Source organism: Nyctereutes procyonoides, unplaced genomic scaffold, assembly GCF_905146905.1.
Source record: "Nyctereutes procyonoides isolate TBG_1078 unplaced genomic scaffold, NYPRO_anot_genome, whole genome shotgun sequence".
NCBI lineage: Eukaryota > Metazoa > Chordata > Mammalia > Carnivora > Canidae > Nyctereutes > Nyctereutes procyonoides.
In genome coordinates, this window is record NW_026575155.1 from 18033937 (window position 1) to 18060166 (window position 26230).

Here is a 26230-nt window from a genome sequence, read left to right on the forward strand (position 1 = left end):
TCACCTGCATAGAATGTGTCTGTTTTCATTTGCTTTTCAGATGTTATTCATTCATGGTTTCCATCCATTTAGGACGTGCTTTGGAGGTTTGGGGTTTGTTATGTTTGGTCCGTGTGATTATTCTGTGTCTGCTGAGCGTCACAATCAATGAGCTTATAGACTTCACATCCGGAACAGTTTCACCAGGATCACTCAGACGTTTCCCTGCTTCCCTCTTTCCCCGTCTCGTGGGGCCCCAATTATATGCATGTTGGACACTCGAGATCACCCAGCAGGTCACTGGCATCGTCTTTAGAGTGTTAAGCACCCTGGCCACCGGAGGCTGTGTGGCGCTCACCTGTTCCTGGGTGGCCCAAGTACAGCCCCCAATCCTCTACCCTCCCAAGAACCGGAGGCGGCGTCAAGGACACGGGTGTCAAGCCAACTGCGCCTCACGCCCACGAAAGGCCTGGCTGCGGGCAGGTGTCTGAGGCCCCTGGTCTCATGACGGGCTCCAGTCGCCCCTGGGGCCATTGCTGTCCTGGAGGAAGGCTGCAAGTCACCTATCAGTAGCCGTCACGTAGAAACTGTTTTCACTGAGGAGAACCTGAAGTTGTCCTTATCACCCTCATCCTCCTGAGGAAAGGGGGCGGGGGGTCCTCTAGTGCCAGGCCTGAAGGCCACACAGCAGAGGGGCCCGTGGCCCTGGTGCCCTGCAGAGCAGCATCCGCAGCCCCCTCCACGGCCACCTGTGTGGGCAGCTACCGTGGATCCCGCCGCGGGCCGACGGCCTTCGGGGACATGCTGTGCCCCACCCGCAGCCGGTGCGACCACAGGGCTACACATGCAAGCTCCAGCTGCCTCCTAGGACGCGGAGCGAGCCGAGGCCATGATGGCAGAGCAAGCCAGCCCCGGCCTGTGGCTCAGGTCCCATCGACGCCCCCTGCCTCCTCTTTCTGTCATTCCTTTTTCAAAGTGAATCATGAATAAAAATTGATATTGCGGATGGAAATGAAAATAAGTCAAACTGAGCAACTAACCTGTGGTCATCCTAGCTGCAGAGATGAGGAAAGAACGAAGAAGGCAAAGGAGACGGCATCAGTTCTTGAAACATTTTATTGCCTAATTAAACGTGGATGTAGCAATAGTGACGGTGTCCAGTAAGAAAAAGTACTTTCTCGGAGAGGAATTCCCACCGTGAATTAAGGATTTCTAGTCAGGGAATTCCTCAGACGGAAGGTGTGGAGTTGGCGTCGTGGCCGATACCAAAGTCGTGATACGGCTCCAGCAACAGCCTCCCAGCATAAAACAAAATCTGGGCCCGACAACCAAGAATAATTTGAATTCAGGCGTCTTTAATGACTTGCCCAGGACGGAGAACTGGACTTTATCGAAGTACAGCTGACCCAGGGTTGGCCCGGGCCAGGTGTACAACACACCGACTCGCCCACCACGTACGCTGCTCGCGCCCCCACGCCCAGCACCCCGGCACCTGTCACCTTCCACGCGGCGCACGATCATGGGCTGCACTCCCCACAGTACTTTCCATCACCGAGCTACGCATTTTATAACTGAAGTCCGTGCTCGTAAGCCCCGTCACCTGCTCAGTCACCCCCCACCCCCAGCAACCAGCGCTTTGGTCTGTATTTGAGTCTGTTTTGTTTAGAACCGATTTTTAATCAAGCAGAGGAAACACACCTGCTCCTCTCGGATCCGTCACGCGGCTCCCGAGACCCACGTGGAGCTCACGCAGCAGTCTCCGAGGACCCAGACCCGGGACCGTCCCCAGAGGAGAGACACGAGCGCGCCACGCTTCGGCCTGACGGAACCACGGGTCTGCTTATCAAGGGAGCTGCCGCAGGGCGGCGGCATTGGCAGCAGAGGTGGCATCGGATCTTCACTTGTTAGGTCTGTGCAGCGACCCGACCACGGCTCAGCCTCCCGGGCAGTGGCCGCCACGGGAAATGGCCAGCCCGCCCCGACGGGAGAACGTGGGCAAGGAAAGAAGTGCGAGAGCAACCCGACGGGTTTCCAGGGGATCCCAACAGTTCCTCCAGCCAAAGCGAACCCTCATGTAAACCTGGGGAGCAGGGCAGACGCTCGACAGGCATCCACAGGACACCCGGGCCCCACGGCGCAGCAGCCAGGGCGCCAGCGGGGCTCGGAGCAAAAGCACCACGGGCTGTGCCCCTGGGCTCGTGGCTCATCCTGCTCCTTTCCTCATCTAAGCAACACTTCTAAGAACTAAACCCTGAAAACAAGGGTCTAAAGCCGCCCCCCGCCCCGCCCTAGGTCTGCCCCAGCCCTGCCCCTGCCCTGCCAGAGTGGGTGGTGAGGGCACTGGGCCCCTGCTCCTGCAGCTCACCCGAGGGCCCCAGCTGGAACCTGCTGCTCGGTGGCCCCCCCGGACACCCGTCCCCACCACCGCCTGCTAGGCGCCCTCAAGGGTGGCCAGCAAGGGTGCTCTCGGGGTACAGGCGGGAGAAGCGGCCGAGGGTCCAGATGGGGAAGACGTTCCTGTAGCTCGTATAGTTGATGGCACAGGACTTGTTGAAGACGCCGGCCGTGTTGTCCTGGAAGAGCACAGGGAGTAAGCACAGAGGCTCCAGCACGAGGCCAAGGGGCTCCCGGAATGGAAACCCCGGCCGGATGCCTGGCAGCCCCTGGGGAGTCAGTCTACGAGCCTCTGCAGGCCGCCCTCCTCCTACCATGCTGGCGCTGGACCTGAGTCACCAGCTCCTCACAGCCGTGTCCCCTCCCCAGACTCGTCCGAGGCAGGGGGTCAGCATCCTGTGACTGTGACCTGGACCCGCAGGATAGGCGGAGGCGGCTGCCGCAGCTGCCAAAGCACAGCCTGAGGGTGTCGGGCCCCCACCCCAGGCTCCGAGCCAAGCGGCCGTCTGCACACGGGCTCTCCCTGGGGTTTACGACTTTCCGGCCCCCAGAGCTAGGACCCTGCTCGCGAGCACAGGTGTGGCCAAGCCCATGTGCGTGGAGATCGGGGTTGGGCCCCGCGCTCCTCGGCCGCCTCGGCATACCTGGGGCCAGTCGCCGTTGGGGAGCTGTTTTCGAAGCAGACACCGGACTCCTCTCTCCAGGGCCTCCACGCAGGGATGCCTAGGGGTGGGGCGGGGGGGGGGAGGAGGCACTGACCGCTCGGCCACCACTCGGGAGGACGGCAGCCCAGCTGCGCCCTCGTCCTCGCGCCACCAGGCACAGATGTGTGATGTGCAAATGCATGGGGACACGCAGCGGCCCCAGCACGGCTAGGACAGCCGGCACCCCGCGGCTGCCCCGCACGTCCACCCAGAATCCCAGATTCCAGACACACACAGCGCGGCCCAAGCGCAGGCGGGCGGGCAGCCCCGCACATGTGGGCAGGTGCTCCAGTCCCACCCTGGCCTTCAGGACGCCCCCCTCCCAGGCCCACAGATGTCACATGTGCCCACGCTCACTGCCTGCGGCCAGGATGACGCACTGGAAGGACGACGGGTTGGGGACCCCACCCAGCACCCGCGGCCCAGCCCCCCCTGACTTGGCCACTCCTGCTCACAGCGACCCACCTAACTTGGTGAGGTTTTAGGATTCCCCAAATGGCCCCAAAGCTGATGGACAGCACAGCCCGGGCACCAGGCACATACATGGGTCCGCACACCCGCGTGGACGCAGGGGCTGCCTCGGCCCTCCCGGCCCTCCCCTGGGCCTCCTCACGGCCGAGCCTCCCTGCAGGAACCCCGCGTCTCGACAGCCTGTGCCCTCGCCCGGCCCCCTCCCCTCCTCCCACCCTCGCTCACAGCTCAGCCACCCACACGCCACCCGAACAGCCTCCTCTTGACCCCACCACCCGGGGGGTCCCAGGGCACCCACCTGACGGCCATCAGCCCCATCAGGGCCCAGCACGTGTTGTGGATCTGGGACGCGGTGCTCTGCACGTAACTCCGCTGCTCGCAGGACTCGAAGTCCTCCCCCCAGCCCCCATCGGCCATCTGCCGGGAGAGCAGGAAGGCGCAGGCCTGGGAGACCTCTGCACACACGGCCCTGCAGAGAGCGATGGGGGTCGCGGTCGGTCCAGGGAGGCCTCCCGGGGGCAGGACAGGAGTACAGGGGGCAGCCTGCACCCCAGGCCCACCACCACGTCATGAAGGCCTCGGAGACACCTGCCTCCCGCAGGGAGTAAGAAGCTCTGTGGCTGCGGACGCCCCGGCATGACCACCCTGCCCCCGAAACACCCCGCACCGAGCGGAGCTGAGGGAGGCGGCTGGGACAGCTCGGACCCAGCCCAGAGGGGTCCCACTGGGGGTCAGGGCCAGGTGGGCCCAGAGTGCGCCGCCCAACAGGCTCCTGGCCGGGGCTTCGAGCAGTGAGGCACGGCCTCAGCCCCGTGTCTTTACTGGAGCCATGAGCTCACTGCTTAGAAAACTATGAAACACCCCTGAGGCCCAACATCCAAGGAGACACCCAGCAGAGCGTCCTGCTGGCAGGAGCCCCACCCCGGGCAGCACAGGCCCACTCACCCACTGCGGTAAGTCTGCCCCATGCAGGCGAAAGCTTCCAGCCCGAACCAGGTGCCATACGTGAAGCAAACCCCCCAGGAGCTGGAGGAAGACAAAGCAGAACCTCAGCCTCTCCATCTTGATCGGAGGCTGCGGAAAACCAGATTCCGCCAGACTGGTGGGAACCCGTTCCATTGTGGGGTCGGGAAAGCCGGGGTTACTTTCAAGAAAACCACCCCCGTGGCCTTCAGTGCGCCCGGCTCTAAGGCTGAGCCCAACAGACCCGGCGCACGGGGGCCTGGCCTGCACACCCCCCAGCGTCCTCAGTCACACGCTGAGCAAGCAGGAGGCGGCCAGGCGCCCAGAAGTGACAAGGCCCCGCAGAACGCTGTCCCGGCAGCTACTCCCGGACACGGTGGTGTGGCCCGAGGACAGAGCCCCCCCCCCCCACATCTGCACGCCCGAGAGCTCACGTACCCTTCCCAGGAGCCGTCAGCCCGCTGCTTCCTCCGACAGAAGGCCAGGCCCTGCTGGAGCGTCTCCCTGGAACACAGGATGATGCTAACAAACGCTGCGGGATGACAGCAGCCCACCTACCCCGATGCCACCCGTCCCACGGCCTCCAAGAACCAGCGTGGTCTCCCTTAATAAACAGTAAAAGTAAATGAACATCGAGAGAGGAAACACATGGGTGAGAGAGGTGAGGGATAAGAGGACGTGGGAGGGAGAAGCCAAGCCGCAGTGGAAGCCGTGCTAGTCAGCAAGGAACCGACGCCAGGAGCAGCTGCACGCAGAGCCCGTTTCACTGCGATAACGTCAGGAACACAAGCTGCGGCAAATATGCAAAATGATACTTAAAAAGAAATAAAAAATTAGAGAGCAAATGACAGATTTAGAGGACAAAGGTCCATCGTTAGTCTAACTGGTTTGGGTCTCTGAAGAGGCTGGAGCGAAGGTACAAAGCCTCCAGGGAGGTCCCGGAGCCTCACCTGCAGGTACCCCCTGCCATGGCATCCCCCCACCCCCCACGGCATTCCTCCCCCCCCAGCATCCCTCCTCCAGGGACTGGTTTCCAAACAACAGATTGCAGCCAAGTCGATGGGACATCACTTCTGAGACTCGCTAGCAGACTCCCTGTCCCCCGCTGGCTTCACGAGACTCCGCAGAGGGGCCCTGGTGGCGAGAAACTGAGGCTGGCCTCCAGCCAGTGCTCAGCGAGGAAACGGGACCCCGGAATGGAAACCTGCCAATGACTACGTGAACGTGGAGCAGACCCTCCCGTAGCCGATGCTCGGATGAGACCCCAGTCCTGGCCGCAGCCTGGTGGGAGCTGTGCAGACGACCCGCTGGCCCACGCCTGGGTTCCCAACCCACAGAAACTGTGAAGCAACAGACGTGTGTTGTTTGAAGCCACCAAGCTTTAGTCGTGTTGTCACTCAGCAAGAAAGAACCGATACAAAGGGTGGAGGGACAACGATGTGACCCTAGCAATGAAAGAGTGACGCGACCGCAGGGGTAGTAGAAACAGAGGTTAAGAGAAAGTAAGAGAACTTGACACAGGTGGAAACTCAAAATGCACAAATTATGGGACAGTAGCTTCTCAAAACCGGCTCAAGCAGAGGGAGCCTGGCTGGTCCTGCAAGTACTAAAGACAGAGTCACAGATTCGAACTCTGCCCAGAAAGAAATCAGGACTAGAGGTTTTCAACAGTAACTTCTACTAACTCAACCAAGAATGATCATTCTAACGTGACTCAAAGTCCTCCAGGGGACGGAGGAAGAAACATGCCCTCGCTTATTCTAGGAACCCAAAAGACCGTACAAGTGCGATGCAGGGAAGCACAATTTCCAGGCTGTCCGTGAATGAACGCGGATGCAACATCCAAATCTAAATTTCGGGGAAGCAAACACAGTGGAGATATGACAATACCAAGTTGGCCCCATCCCAGAAACAAGGGTGTTTTACCATTAGAGAGATCTACAATAATCATCTACATTTACAGGTAAGGGAGGTTATGCTTATCATCTCTACCGAGATAGTAAAGTCCTTATCTCCTAAAATCAAACACCCATTCACAACAGGGGGGGAAAAATAACTGAGCAAATTAGGAAGAAAATGGAACTTTGTTAACCTGAAAAGGGGGTAACGACAAAAAACCTACAGCACGAATCACTCTAAATGGAGAAATATTAGAAGGATTCCCCTTCAACATCAAGCAATAGGACAAAGATGCCACCACGGCCACCACCTCTGTTTCGCAGGCTCAGCCAGGGCAGGGAGACGAGCAGGAACGCCAGCTGCAAGGACGGTCTAGGAAGACCCACAAGAACCCACAACTAATTAGAATACAAAGAGTTGCCCAGATGGATTCACCGGTGATTTCTGCCCTCAAGGAAGGAATTCTACCAGGTCCCCAGGCTCCCCCAGGCTCCCCCAGGGCCCAGAGACAGCCCGCCTGGTCCTCGAGGGCAGCATCACCTGAAGACCAAAAGCAAAGACACCGCAAGTAAGGGAATCTACAGACCCCTCTCTCCGTGGCAGACACAGAAACCCGCCACACGGTGTCCGCACAGCAAATGCAGCAACGTAACGAGAATCGTATGCCACAGGTGAAATTTACCCCAAGTATGCAGAGCTGGTTCCACATTCAAAAATCAGTGAATGCAACCTACGGAATCAACAGGCGAAGCCAACAAACAAAAATCACACGATCACATCAACAGCTGCAGAAGTAGCTGACAAAATCCAACACCTGTTCATCATTAAAAACTTTCAGGAAACTAGGAATAGAAGGTAAACTCTTCTGCTTGATAAAGAGCAGCTGCAAAACTACAGCAAATAGGGCAGCCCCGGTGGCGCAGCGGTTTAGCGCCGCCTGCAGCCTGGGGTGTGATCCTGGATCCCAGGATCAAGTCCCACGTCGGGCTCCCTGCATGGAGCCTGCTTCTCCCTCTGCCTGTGGCTCTGCCTCTCACTCTCTCTGAATAAATAAATAAATCTTAAAAAAAAAAAAAAGGCAAACATCATATGTAATGGTGAGAAATGAGAGGCTTTCCTACGGAGTTGGAACGAGGATGCCCCGTCACCACTCCTCCTCGACACTGTACTGGACGTCCTAACTGATGCAACAGGACAAGAAAAGGAAATAATCGGTACACAGAATGGGGAGGAAGAAATAAATCTGTGTTTGTTCACAGATGACGTGATCACCTACATAGAAAATCCCAAAGAAGCCACCAGAACACTCCTGGGCTACCCATCGTCACAAGGTTGCAGGATACAAGACGGTTCTTACACAGTAAAGACCTTTCTTTTCTTACCAGCAACGAACAATTAATTTCTGAAATTAAAATCACGGTATCGACTATGTCAGCACCAAAAAGAAAAAACATTACTTAGGTTTAAATCTAACAGGGGGATCCCCGGGTGGCTCAGTGGTTTAGCGCCTGCTTTCAGCCCAGGGTGTGATCCTGGAGTCCCGGGATCGAGTCCAGGGCCCCCACACCAGGAAGGGGCAAGGGCAGGGGGTCTCCCCACACAGGTGGTCCCCAAAACCATGTGGCTCCAGGGAAGTGTAACAGTCCTGGATAAAGATCCAAGAATAGTCATGAAGGTTAAAATGAAGAAAAGCTACAAAATGACAACGAAAATTGAGAGACAACCAAGAGGCCACTAGAACAATGAAACACGTGCGTCCACACGACTCCTGCGGGAGGAGCACGCGACCAGACAGCTCCCAGACCTCGCCAGCACGGCCGCAGGGTCGGGCACCGCCAACTGTCCTCCCCGCGGCCTGGAGCTCCCGCACCCTCCACGTCTCCACCAAGAAGCACACTGGACTTTTATTAAACTTCCTAAAACAACAACCTATTAAGGGAAAAGGTCAATCACAGAAGAATGTCACTGGGGACAAGCCGTGCCCAGCGGAAGGGACCACCGGTGGCCCTGCCACGTGGCCCCAGGCCCAGGGACAAAAGTGCAACAAAGCATGGTGCCTGCCAGGGGCCGCACCGCCCGCCAGGGCAGAAGGGAACCTGCAAAACACAACTAGAAAGTGGTCCGATTCCTTGGACGTAAAGTCACGTACTCCTAAACGACCCCGGCCAACCAGCTCAGGGCAGAAACAGAAGGTCAGCCTGGCTCCACGCTCACCAAGGCTCACCGCAGACGAACGCGCACATCTAACAAGGAAGCTGGACGATCATTCAAGTGTCTAAGTTAGAAAAAGAAATAAAGTAGAAAGAGAACAGTGACGAGCAGACATTGGTGAAACCGGAAGCCGAGGCTTTGCCGCGACGGAGTCAAAGGCGGGACACGGTCTCTGTGCAGAGCCTGGGCAGAGCGGGGAGCGGCTGGTGCAGAGGCGGCCCAGGGGGCGCAGACGGCGGGAGGACCGGGGCGAGGACCGGGGGCCGCAGCTCTGCGGCACTGGGACAAGCCCCCAACCCATAAGACGCAGCAGAGGAAACGAGGAAACCCGTGCGGTCCCACGGGTCCCACGGAACCTGTAGCAAGAAATTCAACACCTTCCCTCAAAGGAAACTCCGAGCCCAAGTGCAGCCTCCAAACACTTGAGGCAGAAATGGCCCAAGTTCTCACAAACTCAGCCCGAGAATCTAAAGAGAAAATCGGCTCTGAGCTCCGGGCCGCCGGGCGGGGCCCACCGGGACACCGCGAGGGAAGGCGCACCCGGTTTCCCTGTGACCACGGTTGTAAAGGCCCTTGAGAAAGTGCTTTTCCAGTTGAGCCCGAAGGGCGCTCAGGAGGAAAGCGTAGGAGCAGCTGCAGCTGCGTCACGTGTGCTGTGAGGTGTCAACGGACGTGGGGGACGGGGACGCCCAGGGGCCCGCACGTCCCCAGCCCGCAGCCAGGCCACTCCTAAGCTCGTGTCCTCAGGAAGCGGGGACCCCGGGCCCCGAGAGACGAGTGGCGTGTCGAGGGCAGGATGGTTCCAGGAACCCGCTGGGAGGCCCCCGAGGACCCACAACCGATGGAGCCACCGCGGGCCACCCGCACCACGGGCACGCACGCAGAGGGCAGGGTGGGCCGGCTGCTGCCTGAGCGCAGGGCCGGGCCCCGAGCACTGGGTTGAGGCCTCCTGTGGGGGCCCCGAGAGTGGGAACGGCGCAGCCCCAGAGCCAGGAGGGGGCGTCTGCCCACATGCGTGCCCGCTGAGGTCGCACGGCTTCGTCCCCTCGTGATTCGTCGGGCACCGCGGGGAAGACGCGCCCGTGCACAGGACGGGCTTACTGAGGGACCGTGGACGTGGACACGCACAGCTGGGCTGCGGAGCTTTGCACCGTTATTAGGACGTGAGCAATCCTCCCTGTGGGTCAGGGCCGGGCTACGCTGAGCCCCAGTACTCGAGTCCGCCTGGGGCTCGGCCTGGGACGACCGCTGGAGCCCCGCAGGTCACCGGGCTGTTCTCGGTACCTTCTCTTTCCTCTTGAGCTTACTTTTTCTTCCTCACGCTTTTCTTTGCCATTTCCTCTCCTCCAGCCTCCCTCCCGCCGAGGAGGCCACACACGAACCCCAGCAAGGTGTGTTGGTCGCGTGCGTACGTCCCTGCTAAGGCTCCCAGTCGCGGGAGGCTCCCGGGGGCGGGTTTCAGGGAACGAGTCACGTGCAGCTTCCAGCAGTGCGGTGGTCGGCATCCGCACCCCGGAGCGGTTCTGCTCGCGGGCAGCTGGACTCAGGAGCTCTGGAGCCCCTCTGCCCGCGGACGGGTCTTACAGCGGACCCCGCCCTGCCGAGGGCCGCCCACCCGGCAATGCCACGCCCGCAGCGTCCAGCCGGGCAACGCCCCCGCCCGAGGCCACCCTCACCTGATCTCGCTGGCCCTGTGGTCCGGGAAACACTGGTGGAAGAGCTTGAGGGCCTGCATCACGGCCGACGTGCACTCCACGTACGTGTAGTCGATCATGATGTCCCCTGGGAGGGAAGGACCAACACACGTGTGAGTTTTGTCTCGTCACCCAATTTGGCAGCTCGGGCCAAACCGTGAAGAATGAGCGTGCGGCAACGTGCGGAGCCCACACGGGGCAGCGGGAGCCTGGTCGTCCTTCAAGGAAACCAGGGAAGAGCCCCTGGGGACCAGCCCAGCCCTGCAGACGGGGCCGCCAGGTGGGAGGGCGGCAGGCACCTACTCGGTGACCTGGAGACCCCCGGGCCAGCGCGATGGTGAAGGAGCGAGGCCCGGGGCGGCCTATACCCCACCCAGCAGACCACGTTCAGCAGTGACAACAGCGAGGCAGAGACCTGGAAGCAGGGGTGCGGGCCATGTGGGCCACGCGGGGCGAGAAGCTGCCCTTGCAGACTAGATCTGCAGGCACAGCAGCGTGACGCAGGCCAGCAGGTCCCCACCGACACCCCCTGCAAGGTGCCTGGGCTCTGCGAGGTGCACTCGGGGCGCAGGACGGTCTCACGGAGGGCAGGGCACGCGGCAGGAGAGCCAGTGACCCCCGCCCCCGGCTCCACCCCACGTCTGAGAAACCGAACCACAGCTTTCCATCCCCGAGCACAGGCACTGTGGCCACGTTCAGAGCTTGGGACGTGCAGCCGCCACCACCCGCCGGCGCCTCCGCGGGCGCTGCTCCCGCCCGGGGAGGACCTCAGGGCTCCGGCGGGCGAGCCCCTGGGCTGGTCTCCTGGCCGCAACCACTCACCGAAGACCTCCGAGGGGTTCAGCAGCTCCAGCAAGTGCCCCCCACGCTTAGTCTCATAGGTGGAAAACCCTCCGTCAGAATTTCTCATGTTCAGCAACTAAAAGCAGAGAGAGGACATCCTGAGAGTTCACCCTCGTGCTGAGCGTGACGGGGACCCCACCAGCCGCGGCGCAGCTTTCCAGAAACAGCCCCGGCTAAGACCAACGGGGCCGGGCGGGGCACGGGAGCCGCTCTCACATTAAACCGAGGCCCCCGGTGCCCCAGGCAGTGGTGCTCCAGGAGTGGCCGCCAGGGCCCCCGACCCGCACCTGCTTATCCACTCGTCAGCCACACGTGGACACCACGCGGCCTCTGCCGAACCACGCACACACCCGGTGTGGTGTGAAGGGGCTTTGCACAAACACGAATGGCAGGCGTATCCCGCCTTCAGCCCTCGCTGGCGAGTAGCCAGGCCCGCCAGCCCCCAGCATAGGCGCCGTCGGGGGACGGGCCCCCCCGGGCTTGGGGCGCGACCCAGGCCTTCACGCAGAAGGAGCCATGGGAAGCGCAGCTCACAGGCAGCACTGGGAGGACCCAGGGTGCCCCCAGCCCAGCCCCGGCCCCGGCCCCAGCCCCTCACCACAGCAACGGCGTCACAGAGCTGCTCTCGGGCGACGTGCTTGGTGACGAAGGAACACTTCTCCTGCAGCAGGAGGATGGACTTCAAGGCCTCGGCTGTGCAGTCGGCAACGATCCAGCCACACTCCAGCGTGCTGAAGGGGAAGCCGCCCTGCAGGGCGCGGGGCCCGCGTCAACCCTGGCCGTCGGGCCTCCCAGTGAGAGCAGAGGCCTGGCCACCTCAGCCCCACGCACCACCCAGCGTGGACGGCCCCCGACCCGCAGGGGGAGGCGCATGCCGTGAGGGGCTGCCCTGGGCCCACAGCACTGCCCGCACACCATCCGCGTCCCGACCCAGCGTGGTGGCTGCGTGTGCACGTGCTGCCGTCTAGCAGCAGCTCTGCGGCACAGACGTGTGAGCTCAGCTCCGACGTGGCAGTAGGAGGCGGCCCACGCGCCTCAGCCACCTCACGTACGCGTCGGCCCGGGTGCACTGGTGGCACCGGCCGTGGGCGTGTGGGAGCAGGAAGGCCCAGGGAGCCGCGAGGAGCCCTCTTAAACGGAAAGCACAGCCAAGCAGGGCACAGGACTCGGGGGAGCCAGCTGGCCGCGCACCTTGCTCATCTGGCGGTAGTACTTCCGGTGGTCAGGGTAGTTGTCGGGGACCTGGGAAGCATCCAGGGGCACAGGCGGAGAGCAGGGGAGGCCCCGTCAGCCCCAGGTGCAGAGCACACGCACGGCCCCCGGCCATCAGAGCCAAGGCAGCCTGCGAGGCCTCCCCCCGCCGCGGCCCAGAGCCCCCACCCGCTGCCCCGGAGACACGCCCGGGAGCTCCCGAGCTGGGGAGGGCAGGTGGGGGCGCCCAGCACAGGTGGGGAGGCCCCACCACCCCCAGGCACTCCGACCCCACGACTGCGGCCTCACCTGCGAGATGCGGAGAAACTCATGTGCCTTCTGCAGGGAAGACGAGAAGTCGGGCCTGTGGTGTGCCCCTGCCTGGAAGACAGCGCAGGCTGAGCGGCCTGGGGCATGAGCCCGCGGGTGAACGGGCTCCCAGACCGCCCTGGGGACGTGTTGCCACCACCGAGAAACAGGAGCAAACCCACCCAAGCGTCAGGCTCTTCGGTTTCTGCTGACGTGCCAGGAAGACGTGATGGAGAAACGAAGGGGGCAGGAGGGTCCCCCCGAAACCCGGCCCGGCCGGGGCACAGGAGCCCGGCCACCGAGGCAGAGCCCCCACGTGGCCCAGACCTCCGAAGCCACCAGCACACGCTCTGGTCTCTGCAGCGTGTGCTCAGAGGTCCCCTACGGGCAGTGAGCGCAGAGGAAGGCTGAGAGCCCCTGCCCCTGCTGGAAGCTTCCTGCGCGGCGTCCCTGCTCCTGGAGCCTCCCAGCCCGCCCACCACCACCCTGCCTTGGTGGGGCCCGGGTGAGCAAGGAGGACGCAGGCTCAGCCAGCGGCGCACACCCAGGAGGTCAGCGGGGGACGGCGGACACACGTACCTCGAGGAGGGCCTGCACCGCAAAGGAGGTGTCCCACACCTGTGAGCCGTTGGTGCCCTGCACATGAGGACGAGCCGTTAGAGCAGTGGGGCAGCTCCCCACCTGCCCACCATCACCTGGGACCTGCCAGGCGGGGCGGGGGCAGGTGGCGGCGTCTGGGGGCCCAGCCAGCCCCCAGCCCTGGGCTCCGCACTCTGTGCACCTGGCGCCCATGAGGGCCGAGCGGGGGCTGTGCGTGCAGGTGGGTGAGGGTGAGGCAGCCCCACGCCTGCTGCCAGCAGCCGCGACCCGATCCTTGGGGGCACGTCCAGGGCCTGCTCCACCCCTGCCCGTGACAGGCTCTCGCCGAGGCACAGCGAGGACCAGCCTGGCGAGCTGGGAGTCCCCCCTCGGATCCCACCCCAGGAGCCTCGTGCACTGGTCCACACTGTGCTCCCAAAAGGACGCTGGGTGGGCACAGACACTCAGGCAACAGGGACGGGCCGGCAGCCCAGGAGAGCCGCCTGGACAAGAGAGACCAGCGCGGGGTCAAGGCTCAGGGTCTCCCCACCAGGGCAGGAAACCAGCAGACAGGCCCAGACGGCGGGTGTGCCCTGAAGGAGGGGCGCCCAGAGCAGGGCACAGAACCAGCCCGATGCCAACACACATGCCACGGCCTAACCAGGGACAGTCATCAACCCCGTGGGGCAGGACACCAGCAGCCATTCCCTAAGTGCTGGTTAGCTGGGCGCGGAAGGACTCCGGACCCACGCGGCCACGTGGGGCCTGTCGCCCTCCTCCCGTTGGCACACGGCTGTCGCGAGCGGGCAGCAAGGCCAGGCCAGCCAGGTGGGCTGTGCGCTGGACGCCATGTAGCGTCCTAAGGGTCAGGGGCGCATCTGATCCGAGAACCCTGCTGGAGGCTCCCTCTGCGTGTCCACACGGAGCCAAGGGGGGGGGGACAGAGAGAACCTCCTCAGGGTGGCCCCACGGCTCCAGGCTCACTGCTCTCAGGGCCCCGCAGCCGGGTCCGCGCCAGGTCAGCCCCAGGGTCACACGCACGACGTGGCCGGGGGAGCAGTGGGGGCAGGAGGTTGCAGGCCACGACGGCAAAACCCGGGGCAGCAGCACACGTCAGCAGGACCACGTGGGAGCACACCCCCCTCGGACGGAGCACACATGCCCCAAACCCTTAGAGGCCAGGGCAGCTCTGCAGGAGCTTGGCCTGGGCACCAAGCACAGCGTCCCACACATCAGTGGTCTCAGGGGACCTGGCTGCCCCTCAGGGGGACTCCTCGGAGGGGGGCTCCTAGTGGGGGTGGGGGTGGGGGGCCCTGCCACGGGGGTAGCAGGGGTGGGCTGCAGACCCTCTCCCCTGGGCCTGTGCACCCCTGCCACTGGCTGTCCCCTCCCACGCCGGCCTGGGGATGCTGGGGGCTGCTGCGCGCCCGCCCCCTGACCTCACTGTGAGGGGCGGTCACCCTAAGGGGCCCAGAGCAGGAAAGGCTGAAAAGGGAGCAAGCGGCCGCAGCCTCGTCTTTACCTGCATTTTCATGCCGTCGAGGCCCAGCCTGTGAGGAGGAGAAAGGCCCAGGTCAGGCGGCTCAGCCCACGGACGGCGGCAGGCCCCCAGCCCCCGCACACCCTGCACACCCTGCGCGGCCCCACTGCGGGCAGTGACCAACCAGCCACGCTGGCCTGCGAGGCCCCCATGTGCTGTGCCCCCAACCGGCCAGGCCCTTCCCACCGCACTCACCACAGGTAATCGGGAATCCTGGAGACGTGCTCCTGGAAGACAGAGGAGGCGGGCCCGTCCACATACCAGCGCACGAGCATGTTGATGGTCTTTGAGATCTGCGGGGGGACACGGAGCCACAACCCCGTCAGGCGCTGCCCAGACCCGCTCGGCTCCTGACACGGGGACGATGGCCCACGCGGGGCCCCCAGCACAGCCTCCATCTGGGCTGCACGTGGGCGTGTGGGGTGGGGCGTGTCCGCCTCAGACGACAGAGCAATGCGGCCCCCAGGAGAGACAGAGAAGGTACCTGTGGGGCAGGGGCTGCTTGCCCGGCATGGAATGTTCTACAGACCCAAACCCGCATCCTGGCGTCGCGTCAGGCCAGTCAGCCCTGCACGTCTCACCCGGGTCACATGGGGTCTGCTCAGTGCCAAGTCGACAGTCCCCCCGGGACCACGCTGCTACACGGGGGACGACTCCCCGCTCCACTGAGGCAGCCACAGATCACGGTCCCCCGGGTGCCACGGGCCCCACAGAACCCCGGGGAGCAGCATGGGACAGCGCTCCAATGGGGCTGGCCCAGAAAGGCCCCCACCAGGCCCGCCAGGGTCACCCCACGGCCAGGAGGCACCCCCAGCCTCCACTGCCTGGGGTCCACGCCGGGCCTCCGCCAGGCCCCACGGCCTCACCATGCAAAGCCAGGCTGGGACAGTCACCGGGCTCGGCAGGAAGCAGGGCTGGAAGCCAAGCACCCGAGCGCTGTATGCCCATGGGCAAGGGCGGATGGCAGGTCGTGGGGAGATGTCGAGGGGGGAAGCACCCCTCCCGACTGACCAGGAAGCTCTTGAGAGGTGGCCCCAGGAGCAGGTGCAGTGGGGGAGGGCAGGGTGCACAGCACAGGTGGGGGGGACCTGGAGGCCTCTCCTCCAGAGCGCCCGCCGCCCCAGCCTTTGCCCCCCACGGGGCCGCATGGGGCCAGCCGGCGCCGCAACTGACCGGGCCGATGCTGATGCACTTGGAGAAGCGGTCGTCCGCCGCGATGTGCTCGTACAGCCTCTGGATGGCCCGCTGGCGCAGGCTGGCGCTGTGGTGGCGCTCGTACAGGTTGAGCAATGCTGTGGGGGCGAGGTCGTCAGCCCAGCGCAGCCCCGGGGCCTTCCCGACCGCCCCCCCACCCACGGCCCTCTCTGACATCCTGTGTGGAAACCTGGCCGGGGTGCATCCAGGCAGTGACCAGGACGGGCCCAGCACAGAAGACACGTGCAAGGGTGCAAGGGTGCAAGGGTGCAAGGGTGCGGGCCCTCAAGCCGCCAGGGTCCCCACAGGGAGACGGGCCTCGGCCGGGCCCCTGGACACAGGGAACAGAGCGTGCCCCCGAGCCTGCAGCCCCCACCCCGCTCCGGGACCCCAGCCTCAGCCTTGCTCCGGGGGCAAGGACAGCACTCGCACTGGACGTGAAGCACAACAGCTGCCCCCCCACCCCGGTCACCACGGGGCCCAAACGATGGGGGGTGAGAAAGGGGAGGAGACTCGGTCACTCGGCCCAGGCCGCCTGCCACCCCGCGCAGGCACCCACCGTACACCACGCGGAGCAGCCAGCTGTGCGGCGTGTACAGCTCGTCGGGGGCCACGCTGCTCCTGTGCGCCGGCCAGTCGATGCCAGCGTAGTCCTCCACGTAGAGCTCCTGGGGGGCAGCACCTCAGCATCCTGCTCACCCGCTTCCTCACCGGGCACGCCCTAGCGAGCACCCTGCACCCCAGCCTCGCCCCAGGACCCGGGGGCCAGGCCTCTCCCAGGGGCCCTGAGCACCCCCCCAGTCCCTGGGCCGGTCCTCGGGGACGGGAAGGTGGATGCTCCACCGTGGCTCCTGGGAGCGCGGCCCTGCAGGGTCCCGGGCCAGCAGGTGCAAGGGTGACCCCAGAGTGCCCACCCGGAACAGCTCACCTGGCGGAGGCTCTGGACCAGCGGGTCCTCCTTGGTGGTCAGCCGGGTGGCGTAGCAGTAGCTCATGGGCAGGTAGACCTGTCGACAGTGGCACCAGAGCGTGGAGGGGTGCGCGGGTGCCCAGGTGGGAAGCAGCCTGGGGAGACAGCACGCACCACGTGGTGGCCCTGCCGCCTGCAGCGCGGCCCCGGCCCTTCCACGCGTGGACCCGGCCACTGGCACGTCACAGCCCGGCTCCCATGGGCTGACAGGCTGAGCACCAGTCCTCCCGCTTGGCCGGACACATCCTGATGCCAGAAACCCGACCCCGACGCTCAGGACCGTCTGTGGCCTCGTCGGCCAGACGGAGCTTCCGCAGCGTTCACGGAGAACCACGGCGGGGGCTCTACGGGAACGTTCTGGACTTTGGAACTTTTCTGGAAACTGACGGCTATTCCAAAATCAAAAGTTCATCTAAAACCCCGCGGCCCCGGCCCCTCTGCCCAAGGACGGGCACTTGCGCAGACACCGGCCGGCCGAGCACCTGGCAGCACCTGGGCTGCCCCGCCTCCCTCCCAGCGCTGGCCCCTGGGGTGCATCGCCGCCGGCCTCGGGCCCTCACCCTGTCCCCAACCCTCCAAAGCACCCGGCAGCCCTCGCGGCCCAGCACCGCCCACCGGGCCCCCCACGGACGGCCGCCAGCGCCCCACACGCCCTCTGGCACCTGCTCCGCCTCGTCTGCCCACTCCCTACACACCGGCAGGTCCACGGAGCAGCCGGCAGGTGGCCAGGGAGGATCACCTCCCCTCCACCAGGGGCCAGCCTTGGGGGATGGTGCCCTCCTACGGCCTCCCCTCCCCACCTCCTCTCCCCTCCCCACCTCCCCTCCCCTGCCCACCCTCTGCCCCAGTCACTGCGTCTCTTCACCTCCTCACCTCCCACCTCCTCTCCCCTCCCCACCTCCCCTCCCCTGCCCACCCTCTGCCCCAGTCACTGCGTCTCTTCACCTCCTCACCTCCCACCTCCTCACCCCTCCCCACCTCCCCTCCCCTCCCCACCCTCTGCCCCAGTCACCACCTCCCACCACCTCTGTCACAGCCCCATGTCCCAGTCACCGGGTCACCACCCCCGAGGCTGCAGAGGTCGGGCCAAGTCTTGCATCAGAGCCCTTCACCCAGGCGTAGGAAGCCTGAAGCCCGCCCCGCCTCCCTGACAGCTCAGGGGCCCGGACGTCGCTGACAGGGCTCGGGGAGGCTGCAGGGGTCCACCCAGGCTGTACCAGGGTCTCACCTCTTGAAGGTGACCTGGGGGACTTATATGCATAAGAATGTGTCCTGGGGAGACGCCCAAGATGTTACACAGTGGTCGACGCTTCACACAACTAGAAATTAGTGTGACGTTGCCGAGTGAACAGCGGGCCTGTCGACCAGGGAATTCCTCTCCCTTAAGGACATGCAGTGAAGTGCTCGGGGGAAGCGCGCCGCCTGGGACTAACGCTCCCCCTCACTGGCAGGAAGAGAAGGGAACAGAAAGCAGAGCACACCCCACGCCCCGGTGCCGAGGCTGCCGAGCGGCACGGCCTCCTGCTTCTGCTTTCCCCTTGCATGAGGTCAAGACGTCACGACAGGACGCAGCCCGGCAGCCCGGCCGTCTGCAACAACGCAGGGCTCGCCCGGCCTGCCGGGGCGCCACCTCACAGGGCCTCCCCCCTCCTGCCCACGGGGACCCCTTCCACGTGTCTGCTGGACTCAGCCCACAGGGCCTCACCTCACTCCACCGGACGGGCCACCCGCCCCCGGCGACAGGCGACCCCGGGCCCGCCCCCCACCCGGTAAAGCACAGGCAGCCCGGCCACACGGCAAGGGCGGAAGGGCGCACGCACCACATCTCCGGGAACAGAGTGTTGAGGCCTTCCCAGCTGTAAACGTTCAGGACGGCCAACCAGAACTTCCCCCAGGAAGGGATGACCACAGCGCCGCCTACGGAGAAGAACGGTCCTACGTCAGCGGCCTTCCCTGGAACACCAGCTGCTTGGGACCGTCCCTGTGAACTGAAGCCAGGGCTGAGGCTCCTCCGGCGCAGGCGGGAAGCAGGCCCTGAGCCCCTCAGGTCTGCTCAGCTGCACGGCTGCCGTGTGGAACCGCAGCATCCCCAGCGTCAGCAGGTCGGGCCTGAGAGCCACATTCGCAGCCTCCCCACAGGAGGAGCACCCGGCACGTGCGGTGCAGGGAGTACCTTTCTCGTGGAGAATGTTCCGGGCTCGCACCAAGTCAGGATCGTCAGGCCCAACACCCAGAATTCTTAGAGACACGTAGTTGAGTGCGGTCCCAAACACCGTGGACTTGTCTTCCACATGCCTTGGGGAGCAGGAGGGGGACAAGAGATGGCCGTGTTTCATCACTCACAAGACGCCGAGCAGGGCTTTTAGCACAACCTCCTGAGAAAGTAAAAAATGCCTCCACGGACATCACACGACCGCCCGACACCCAGAGCCGCCATCGTCCAGTTAGAAGCCCCACACCTCCCGTAACCGGCCGGCACTAGCACTGCCTGCCTCCTGCGCTCCCTTCCCACGCCCGGCCCAACGTGACCAGTCGCAGGCCAGTGGCCCAACTAAGGCTCCTTCGTCAGCACACACCGCACAGGCTCCAGAGGCAACGAGTAGGGGCGGCCGGGCCCCTGTGCCTGTGCAAAGGCACTAGCCAGGTCTCAACACCCGCCACCACCACCACGACCTGCGGGAGAGGAGGCCCCAAGTTTGAGGCCAAAGCCCCGCCTGGGGGCAGACGGGGGCTGGGCTGTCCCCTAAGAGTTCTGATGGAGAATCCCGGGGGGTGGACTCCACTTGCCAAGAGGAACCCCAGCCCTGAGCATACAACTTGTGGCTCCAGGGCCCACGAGCAGGTGGGCAGGCGGTCGACCACACTGGGCAAGGCCCGGCTCCCAGAGTGAGCTCCGTGTCAGGGGGGTGCACGGAGAACTGGGGAGGGGTGCTGGCCCCCCGGCTCCACCTGCTGCCACCCGGGAGTGGTCACAGCCAGCTGGCTTTCTGTGCGGTGTGAGTCCCCAGCGCCTCCCAACCAGCCTGAAGGCCCATTTGTGACACCAGCTGTAAGACCAGGGCCCAGAAAGGGAGCAGCCTCCTACTCTGAGGACCCCATAAGCCAGGTCCACCGGCGCACAGTCCCCAGCCGACCTCCCTCCTCGTACGCTCCCCTCACCCCACCCCAGCTCCTGGGGAGCTACCGCCACCCCACCCTTGACAGGTGTATCCCCTACATAAGAACGCGTGTGCACACGCACGCACACGTGTGCGGTAACAAAAGCACTCACAGGCCCCAGCCGCCATCAGGGAGCTGCACAGACCGCAGGTACCGCACTATCTCTTCTCTATATCCGGCCGGCAGAGGGATCTGTGCCACGTAGCACGTGATGAGCAGACCTGTGACAGAGAAGCGTTCCTCAGTGGGAGCAGGCCGCGAGCACCGCTAAGCCCAGGCCCCCTTCCCGCACCCCGCAGGGAGCTGCCCCGAGCTCTCCCTCTTGTGGAGAGGAGCCCGAGGAGGCTATTGCTGCCGGCCTCGCCAGGGACTCCGGGAGTGAGGCCCCGCGGAGCAGCGCCAACATGCGACACCCCCTCCCAGCCACTCTAGGCCCCCGTAACACTGTCTACACCTGCTGGAAAAGGAACACCAATGGGTCACCCCTGGATAAAATTATTCATTGCTCACATTTTTCTGTTTTATAGGGTTTTTTCTAGCATGTCACCTTGCAAATGAAGATCAATGGTCAGTAAACATGATCCACAGGAAAACCTTCCCAGCCCAGCACTCCTGAGTATGGTGCTCCCAGGCCGCTGCCAAACCCCACCTGCGCTGCCCCCCACGCCTGTGGTGCCCTGCAATGGAGGTGGGGCTGGGGTGTCTTGGGGTGGTCCCAGCCCAACGCACCGTGGAACACACGCCTGACGCTGGCTCAGAGGCATCAGAAACCCCATTAGACACCCTCATACGGAGCCACGCCCTGGAAGGCGGCAGCTGGGTTTGGAGATGCGGCAAAGGTTCCCAGAAAAATCATCCCAAATCAGGCTCCCTCTTTCCATTCTAGTTACGGTACCATCAAGACACAGAGACACACATGGCCAACACCATGTCACCGGCTTCCCACAGAGACCCGGTCAATGACGCATGCGGACAGCCGATGCCACACGAACCACACTCAGAGGGGAATGGTCTATACAGATCCAAATTAAAGCAAGAAAAGGAAGACCCTTCAAAGCTCAGCCGGCCACGGAAAAACTCTGCACGGTACCTCAGAACAGACCAGCGCCAGCCTGAGGACGAGGGGAGTCCTCGACGGGGAAGCAGCCGCCCAACACAGGAGGGAGGCCCAGCAGGCAGGGCCCAGGGCAGCAAACACCGAACAGGGCAGCTGTCCCAGTGACAAGAGCCCCCCACCTCCTGGTGCTGCGTGTGGGCGGGCGGCCTAGCCCGAGTCTCCTCACCCCTACACCCCATGAGGCAGCCCAGCACCCCGCCCGGGGCAAGCTGTGTCACCACCTCCCTGAGAAGATCTCTGGCTCCAGGTGACTCTCCCCTAAGGACAGGCCCGTGGGCCCCTGGACAGGAAGGTACGATGCTGTACAGCCCAGGGGACACGAGCACGCGCACTCCCCACGCTCCTCCCACTAGAGGAGTCCTTCCACACACATCACACAAGGGGATTCCTCACACTACGCGGCTGAGTGTTTATTTCGTGAAACATTCTCAGAAAGCAACGGTTTCACGTAGCTCAGTACCTAGGAGTCCAAAGGCCATCCTCCGAGGCCATCCTCCGGTTCCAGCCGCAGCTCCCCCAGCCACCTCCTCAAGGTCAGCTCACACACCTGAGCTGCCCGAGGACTTAAAGACCCCACCCATCGGGGCACCTGGCTGCCTCCGTCAGTTGCCAGAGCATGCAACTCTTGATCTTGAGGTTTGAGCCCCACGCTGTGTCGTAGAGATTACCTAAAAATAAAATCTAGGGGCACCTGGGTGGCTTAGCGGTTGGGTGTCTGCCTTTGGCTCAGGCTGTGACCCCGGGGTCCTGGCATCAAGTCCCACATCGGGCTCCTCATAGGGAGCCTGCTTGTCTCTCTGCCTGTCTCTGCCTCTCTCTCTGTATCTCTTGTGAATAAACAGGTAGGGTCTTCAAAATAAATAAATAAACAAAAATAATAAACCAGGAAAACAAAATCTTAAAAAATAAAAAGACCCCACCCATCACCTGCCCACGTCTGCCACCTTTATACAGGCCTGGTCCTCCATCCGGAGTGCCCCTGCCACTCTGTACTGGACTCAAGAGCCACTCCTCCCCTGCCCCCCCAGTACCCCTTGCTTCCCTTTTGAGAACCCTGGGCTATCCGTGCCCTCAGTCCCACCCCGGCGCCGATGCCAGGACGGCACAGGCACAGAGCAATGCTCCCGAGTAAGTCCAGGTCTTCATCCACCTTCTCATTCACCGCACAGCACTGACGCGGGCCTGGAGCGGGCCAGGGCCCCGAGGAAGCCCCAGGATGGCCTCACCCACCTACCTGGCAGGAGGAAGAGTGGGCCGCCATAGTCACCCGCCCAGTGCCCATCCTCAGCCTGCAGCCCTACGTAAAACGTGATCCCGTTGAGAGCCGCGGCACGGGCTGTGTCGGCTTTGGGCAAGTCCTTGAAGTAACTCCCCTGCAAGGGAGGAGAGACGGGAGCCCTCATCACTCACTGCCCCCCCAAAACAACGAATGCAAATTACTTTAAAGTTTCGACTGTTTCAACCAAATGTCAACAAGTTCTCCCGGTTTCCAGTCTCCTACTTCCCAATTTCTTCACAACCTCTCCAGGGCCATCTTCAATCAGTAACGCAGGAGCCCCCTGACCCACCCCATCGGGGAGCTGGCTGGCTCAGTCAGTCGGCAGAGCAGGCAACTCTTGATCTTGAGGTCAAGGTCAGCTCCTCCCCGGAAGTCCACTGGGCTGGAGAGTTCACTTTCCAGAGGGCCTTGCTGGACACCAGTGCTGTCCTGGCCCTGACCCTCCCCTGACCCCGGCCCTGACCCTCCCACCTTGACCCTCCCCTGACCGCAGCCCTGACCCTCCCCTGACACTAGCCCTGACCCTCCCACCCTACCCCAGCCCTGACCCTCACCTGTCCCTGGCCCTGACGGTCCCCTGTCCCCAGTCCTGTCCCGGGCCCTGACCCTCCCCTGACCCTCTCCTGTCCCTAGCCCTGACCCTCTCCTGTCCCAGCCCTGATCCTACCCTGACCCTCCCCTGACCCCGGCCCTGACCCTCCCCTGACCCTGGCCCTGACCCTCCGCTGACCCCGGCCCTGACCCTCCCCTGTCCCCGGCCCTGACCCTACCTTGACCCTGCCCCTGACCCTCCGCTGACCCCAGCCCTGACCCTCCCCTGACCCCAGCCCTGACCCCAGCCCTGACCCTCCGCTGACCCTCCCCTGACCCCAGCCCTGACCCCGGCCCTGACCCTCCCCTGACCCTCCGCTGACCCCAGCCCTGACCCTCCCCTGACCCTCCGCTGACCCCAGCCCTGACCCTCCGCTGACCCCAGCCCTGACCCTCCCCTGACCCTCTCCTGACCCTGGCCCTGACCCTCCGCTGACCCCAGCCCTGACCCCAGCCCTGACCCTCCCTGACCCCAGCCCTGACCCCAGCCCTGACCCGGCCCTGACCTCCCTGACCCTCTCCTGACCCTGGCCCTGACCCTCTGCTGACCCCAGCCCTGACCCCGGCCCTGACCCCAGCCCTGACCCTCCCCTGACCCCAGCCCTGACCCCGGCCCTGACCCTCCCCTGACCCTGGCCCTGACCCCAGCCCTGACCCTGGTCCTGACCCTCCCCTGACCCCGGTCCTGACCCTCCCCTGACCCCGGCCCTGACCCTCCCTGACCTTCCCTCCCCCCCCCCCCGCCGACCCCGCGCCGCACTCACGGTGTCCAGGCCCAGGGAGTGCGCCTCCAGCGCCGTCTGCCCGCGGCCGGGGCCCTCCTCCGCCCCCAGGTACGTCCACGTCTGCCGGCCCCGCTCGCAGCGCAGGCGCCAGCGGCTGAGGTCGGTGGCGGGCTCGGTCTTCCAGGGGCCGCCCCGGCGACGCAGGCACCTGGGACCCGGGCGCTCGGTCAGCCCCGCCAGCCGCCGGCGCCGTCCTCCACAGGGGAGCTCGCGCCCCGCCGCGCCCCGCAGCCCCCCCGGGGTCCCGGGCCGCGCGGACTCACGTGCCCTCCGTCATGACGGCGACCGCGCTGCTCCCCGCCGCGCCCCTGCAGCCCAGCCGGGCCGGTCGGGCGGGCGCGCCTCGGCGGACTCCGCGGGGCGCGGTGGGCCGATGCCTCCCTAGCCAATCAGGACGCCGCGGGGGCGGGCCCCGGGCGCGCTCGGCCGCCTCATTGGTGGAGAGCCGGCCGCCCCAGGGCGGCGGGGCGGGGCCTGTGCGGGCGGGGGGGGCGGGGCTGTGCGGGCGGGGCGGGGGCGGGGCCTGTTCGGGCGGGGGCGGGGCCTGCCGTGGCGCCCCGAGCTCCCGGCTGCCCCTCGGGCCGGGCGGGGACCCGCGGAGGCTGCGGGCCGGGCCGGCTGGGCCGGGCCGAGCCGAGGCGGGAGGGGGTCGGCGGGGGAGCCGCGCCCGAGAGGCCGGGCGGGAGGTGCGAGGGCCGCCTGGAGGCGGCGGGGCCCGGCCGGGGGCCCACGGCTGAGAGGACGCGGGGCCGCGGAGGGCGGTGGGGGCAGCCTGGGCGGCCCGCGGGGGCCTGGAGTCTGGGGGTGCCCGGCCGTGCCCTCGACGCCCCAGAGGGAGGGGCCGCCCTGTGCCGCCCCAGGCCCGCCGCGGGGGCCTCGGGGGCCTCGGGGGCCGCGGGGGCCGCGGGGGCCGGGGCTCAGGACGGTCACCAGCCGCTCCCTCCGTCAGCCTCCAGGCCGCGCCCCGCCCGCGGGCCACGCGGCCCCTCCGCCCGCCCACGGCCTCCCCCGGGCTGCGGGTCCCCGCAAGGCCCAGGCAAGGCCCAGGCGGCAGGTGCCTCAGAAGAGCGTGAGCCCCGACTCGAGTCCGTCCGGAGACAGATGGGACGTTTGCCTCCTGCCCGCACCGACGCCTCAGAGCCCTGGTCCGGCAAAGCTGAGGGAGGAACGAGGCCTCAACTGGAGCGCAGTTCGGGTTTTGAGACTTTACGGTCCTGGACTTTTTACGAGCAAAGCAACGATCTTCTTTTTTAGTATCTTGGAAAGCAAAAAAGGTGTAGAAATCCCCCTGAGGCTTCACAGGTGAGCTTCCTAGAGACCACCTTGAGAGAAGACGATGCTCCTCTCCACCTGCACGCCACCAATTCCAGCAGTTTGGGGCCCGAGCGACCGGGTGACTGGGCGTATGATGGTGTCACTGACAAAAGCAGAGAAAGTCTTGAGGAGAATTTTACCTTAGACTGGGGCTACGTTGACACAGCGATGCCCGGTGGGGTGGATGCCCGCAGGTGGGTCCGCTGGAGGGAGGCGGCGCTCGGCAGAGAGGACAAGCCTAGAGCGAGGACTTCACGAGTTACCCATTTGCAGGTGACGCTTGAAAACATAAGACCGGACGAGATCGACCAGACGGTAAGTATTCCGAAGAAAAGATTTTCAGGATGAGCCCTGGGGCACCAGCCGTTCCCGGTTCAGAAGAGAAGGCCTGGCCCGAGAAACGGGACAGAAGCCAGAGGACAGTGGACTCGGAAGCCACGTGAAGACACGGTGGGCTGTGTAGAGATTTTGGAGGGATTGTAAAGGACGTCTGAGAATTATGATTAGATGTGGCAAGACAACTTATTGGTGACCGATAAGAGCAATCTTGGGAAATGTGAAGAGAAGAGCCGGTTGTCAGAGTTCGGGTTTTTTTTAAGAGGGAGATTTCCAGTTAAACATGTCAGACTGAGCATGGCACTGACTTCCGCTTCGAATCCAAACTGTATTTACGCAAAGTATTGAAGGATAAAAACTCACGGTGAAAGAACGGGAGAGGAAGTACCGGTAAACTAGATAGGTCAACAAAATTCTAGAAGCCGTGCTGTGAGGAGGGATGATAAGTGACCTAGCGAGCCAGAGAAAGCTGAAACCCCTATGTGGGGGTGAAGCCATCAAGAGAAGAGACCATTGTTGCTTAGGAACCCAAGGACGGGGCAGAAATTGGACAACCGTTGAACAAGCAGTATGATGGTAGACCCCTTCCCCTGAAAATAAATAAGCAAACAACTCTGCCACCAGGCTTTTCTCTTCACGTTGCCTAAGATTGCTCTTATCAGTCACCAGTAAGTTGTCACATCTAACAGCTGAGTCGGAGCAGGTATGA

The 26230-nt window shown here is 64.1% G+C and overlaps 1 protein-coding gene across 1 annotated transcript; it reads right to left on the reverse strand.

Annotated features, from left to right (window-relative positions):
- Positions 1-1077: 1077 nt before the first annotated feature.
- LSS (lanosterol synthase) lies at positions 1078-24214 on the reverse strand. Its single transcript, XM_055313589.1, has 22 exons — positions 24135-24214; positions 23851-24019; positions 22451-22589; positions 20212-20320; positions 19114-19235; positions 18761-18857; positions 16900-17035; positions 16531-16639; positions 15951-16069; positions 14973-15070; positions 14760-14787; positions 13238-13294; positions 12659-12730; positions 12350-12400; positions 11757-11906; positions 11138-11234; positions 10298-10403; positions 4950-5015; positions 4494-4574; positions 3847-4017; positions 3018-3096; positions 1078-2552 (listed from the first exon to the last, which is right to left on the reverse strand). The coding sequence occupies exons 1-22, from the start codon at positions 24146-24148 to the stop codon at positions 2421-2423; spliced, it is 2202 nt and encodes a 733-aa protein (XP_055169564.1). The 5' UTR covers positions 24149-24214; the 3' UTR covers positions 1078-2420.
- Positions 24215-26230: the final 2016 nt, after the last annotated feature.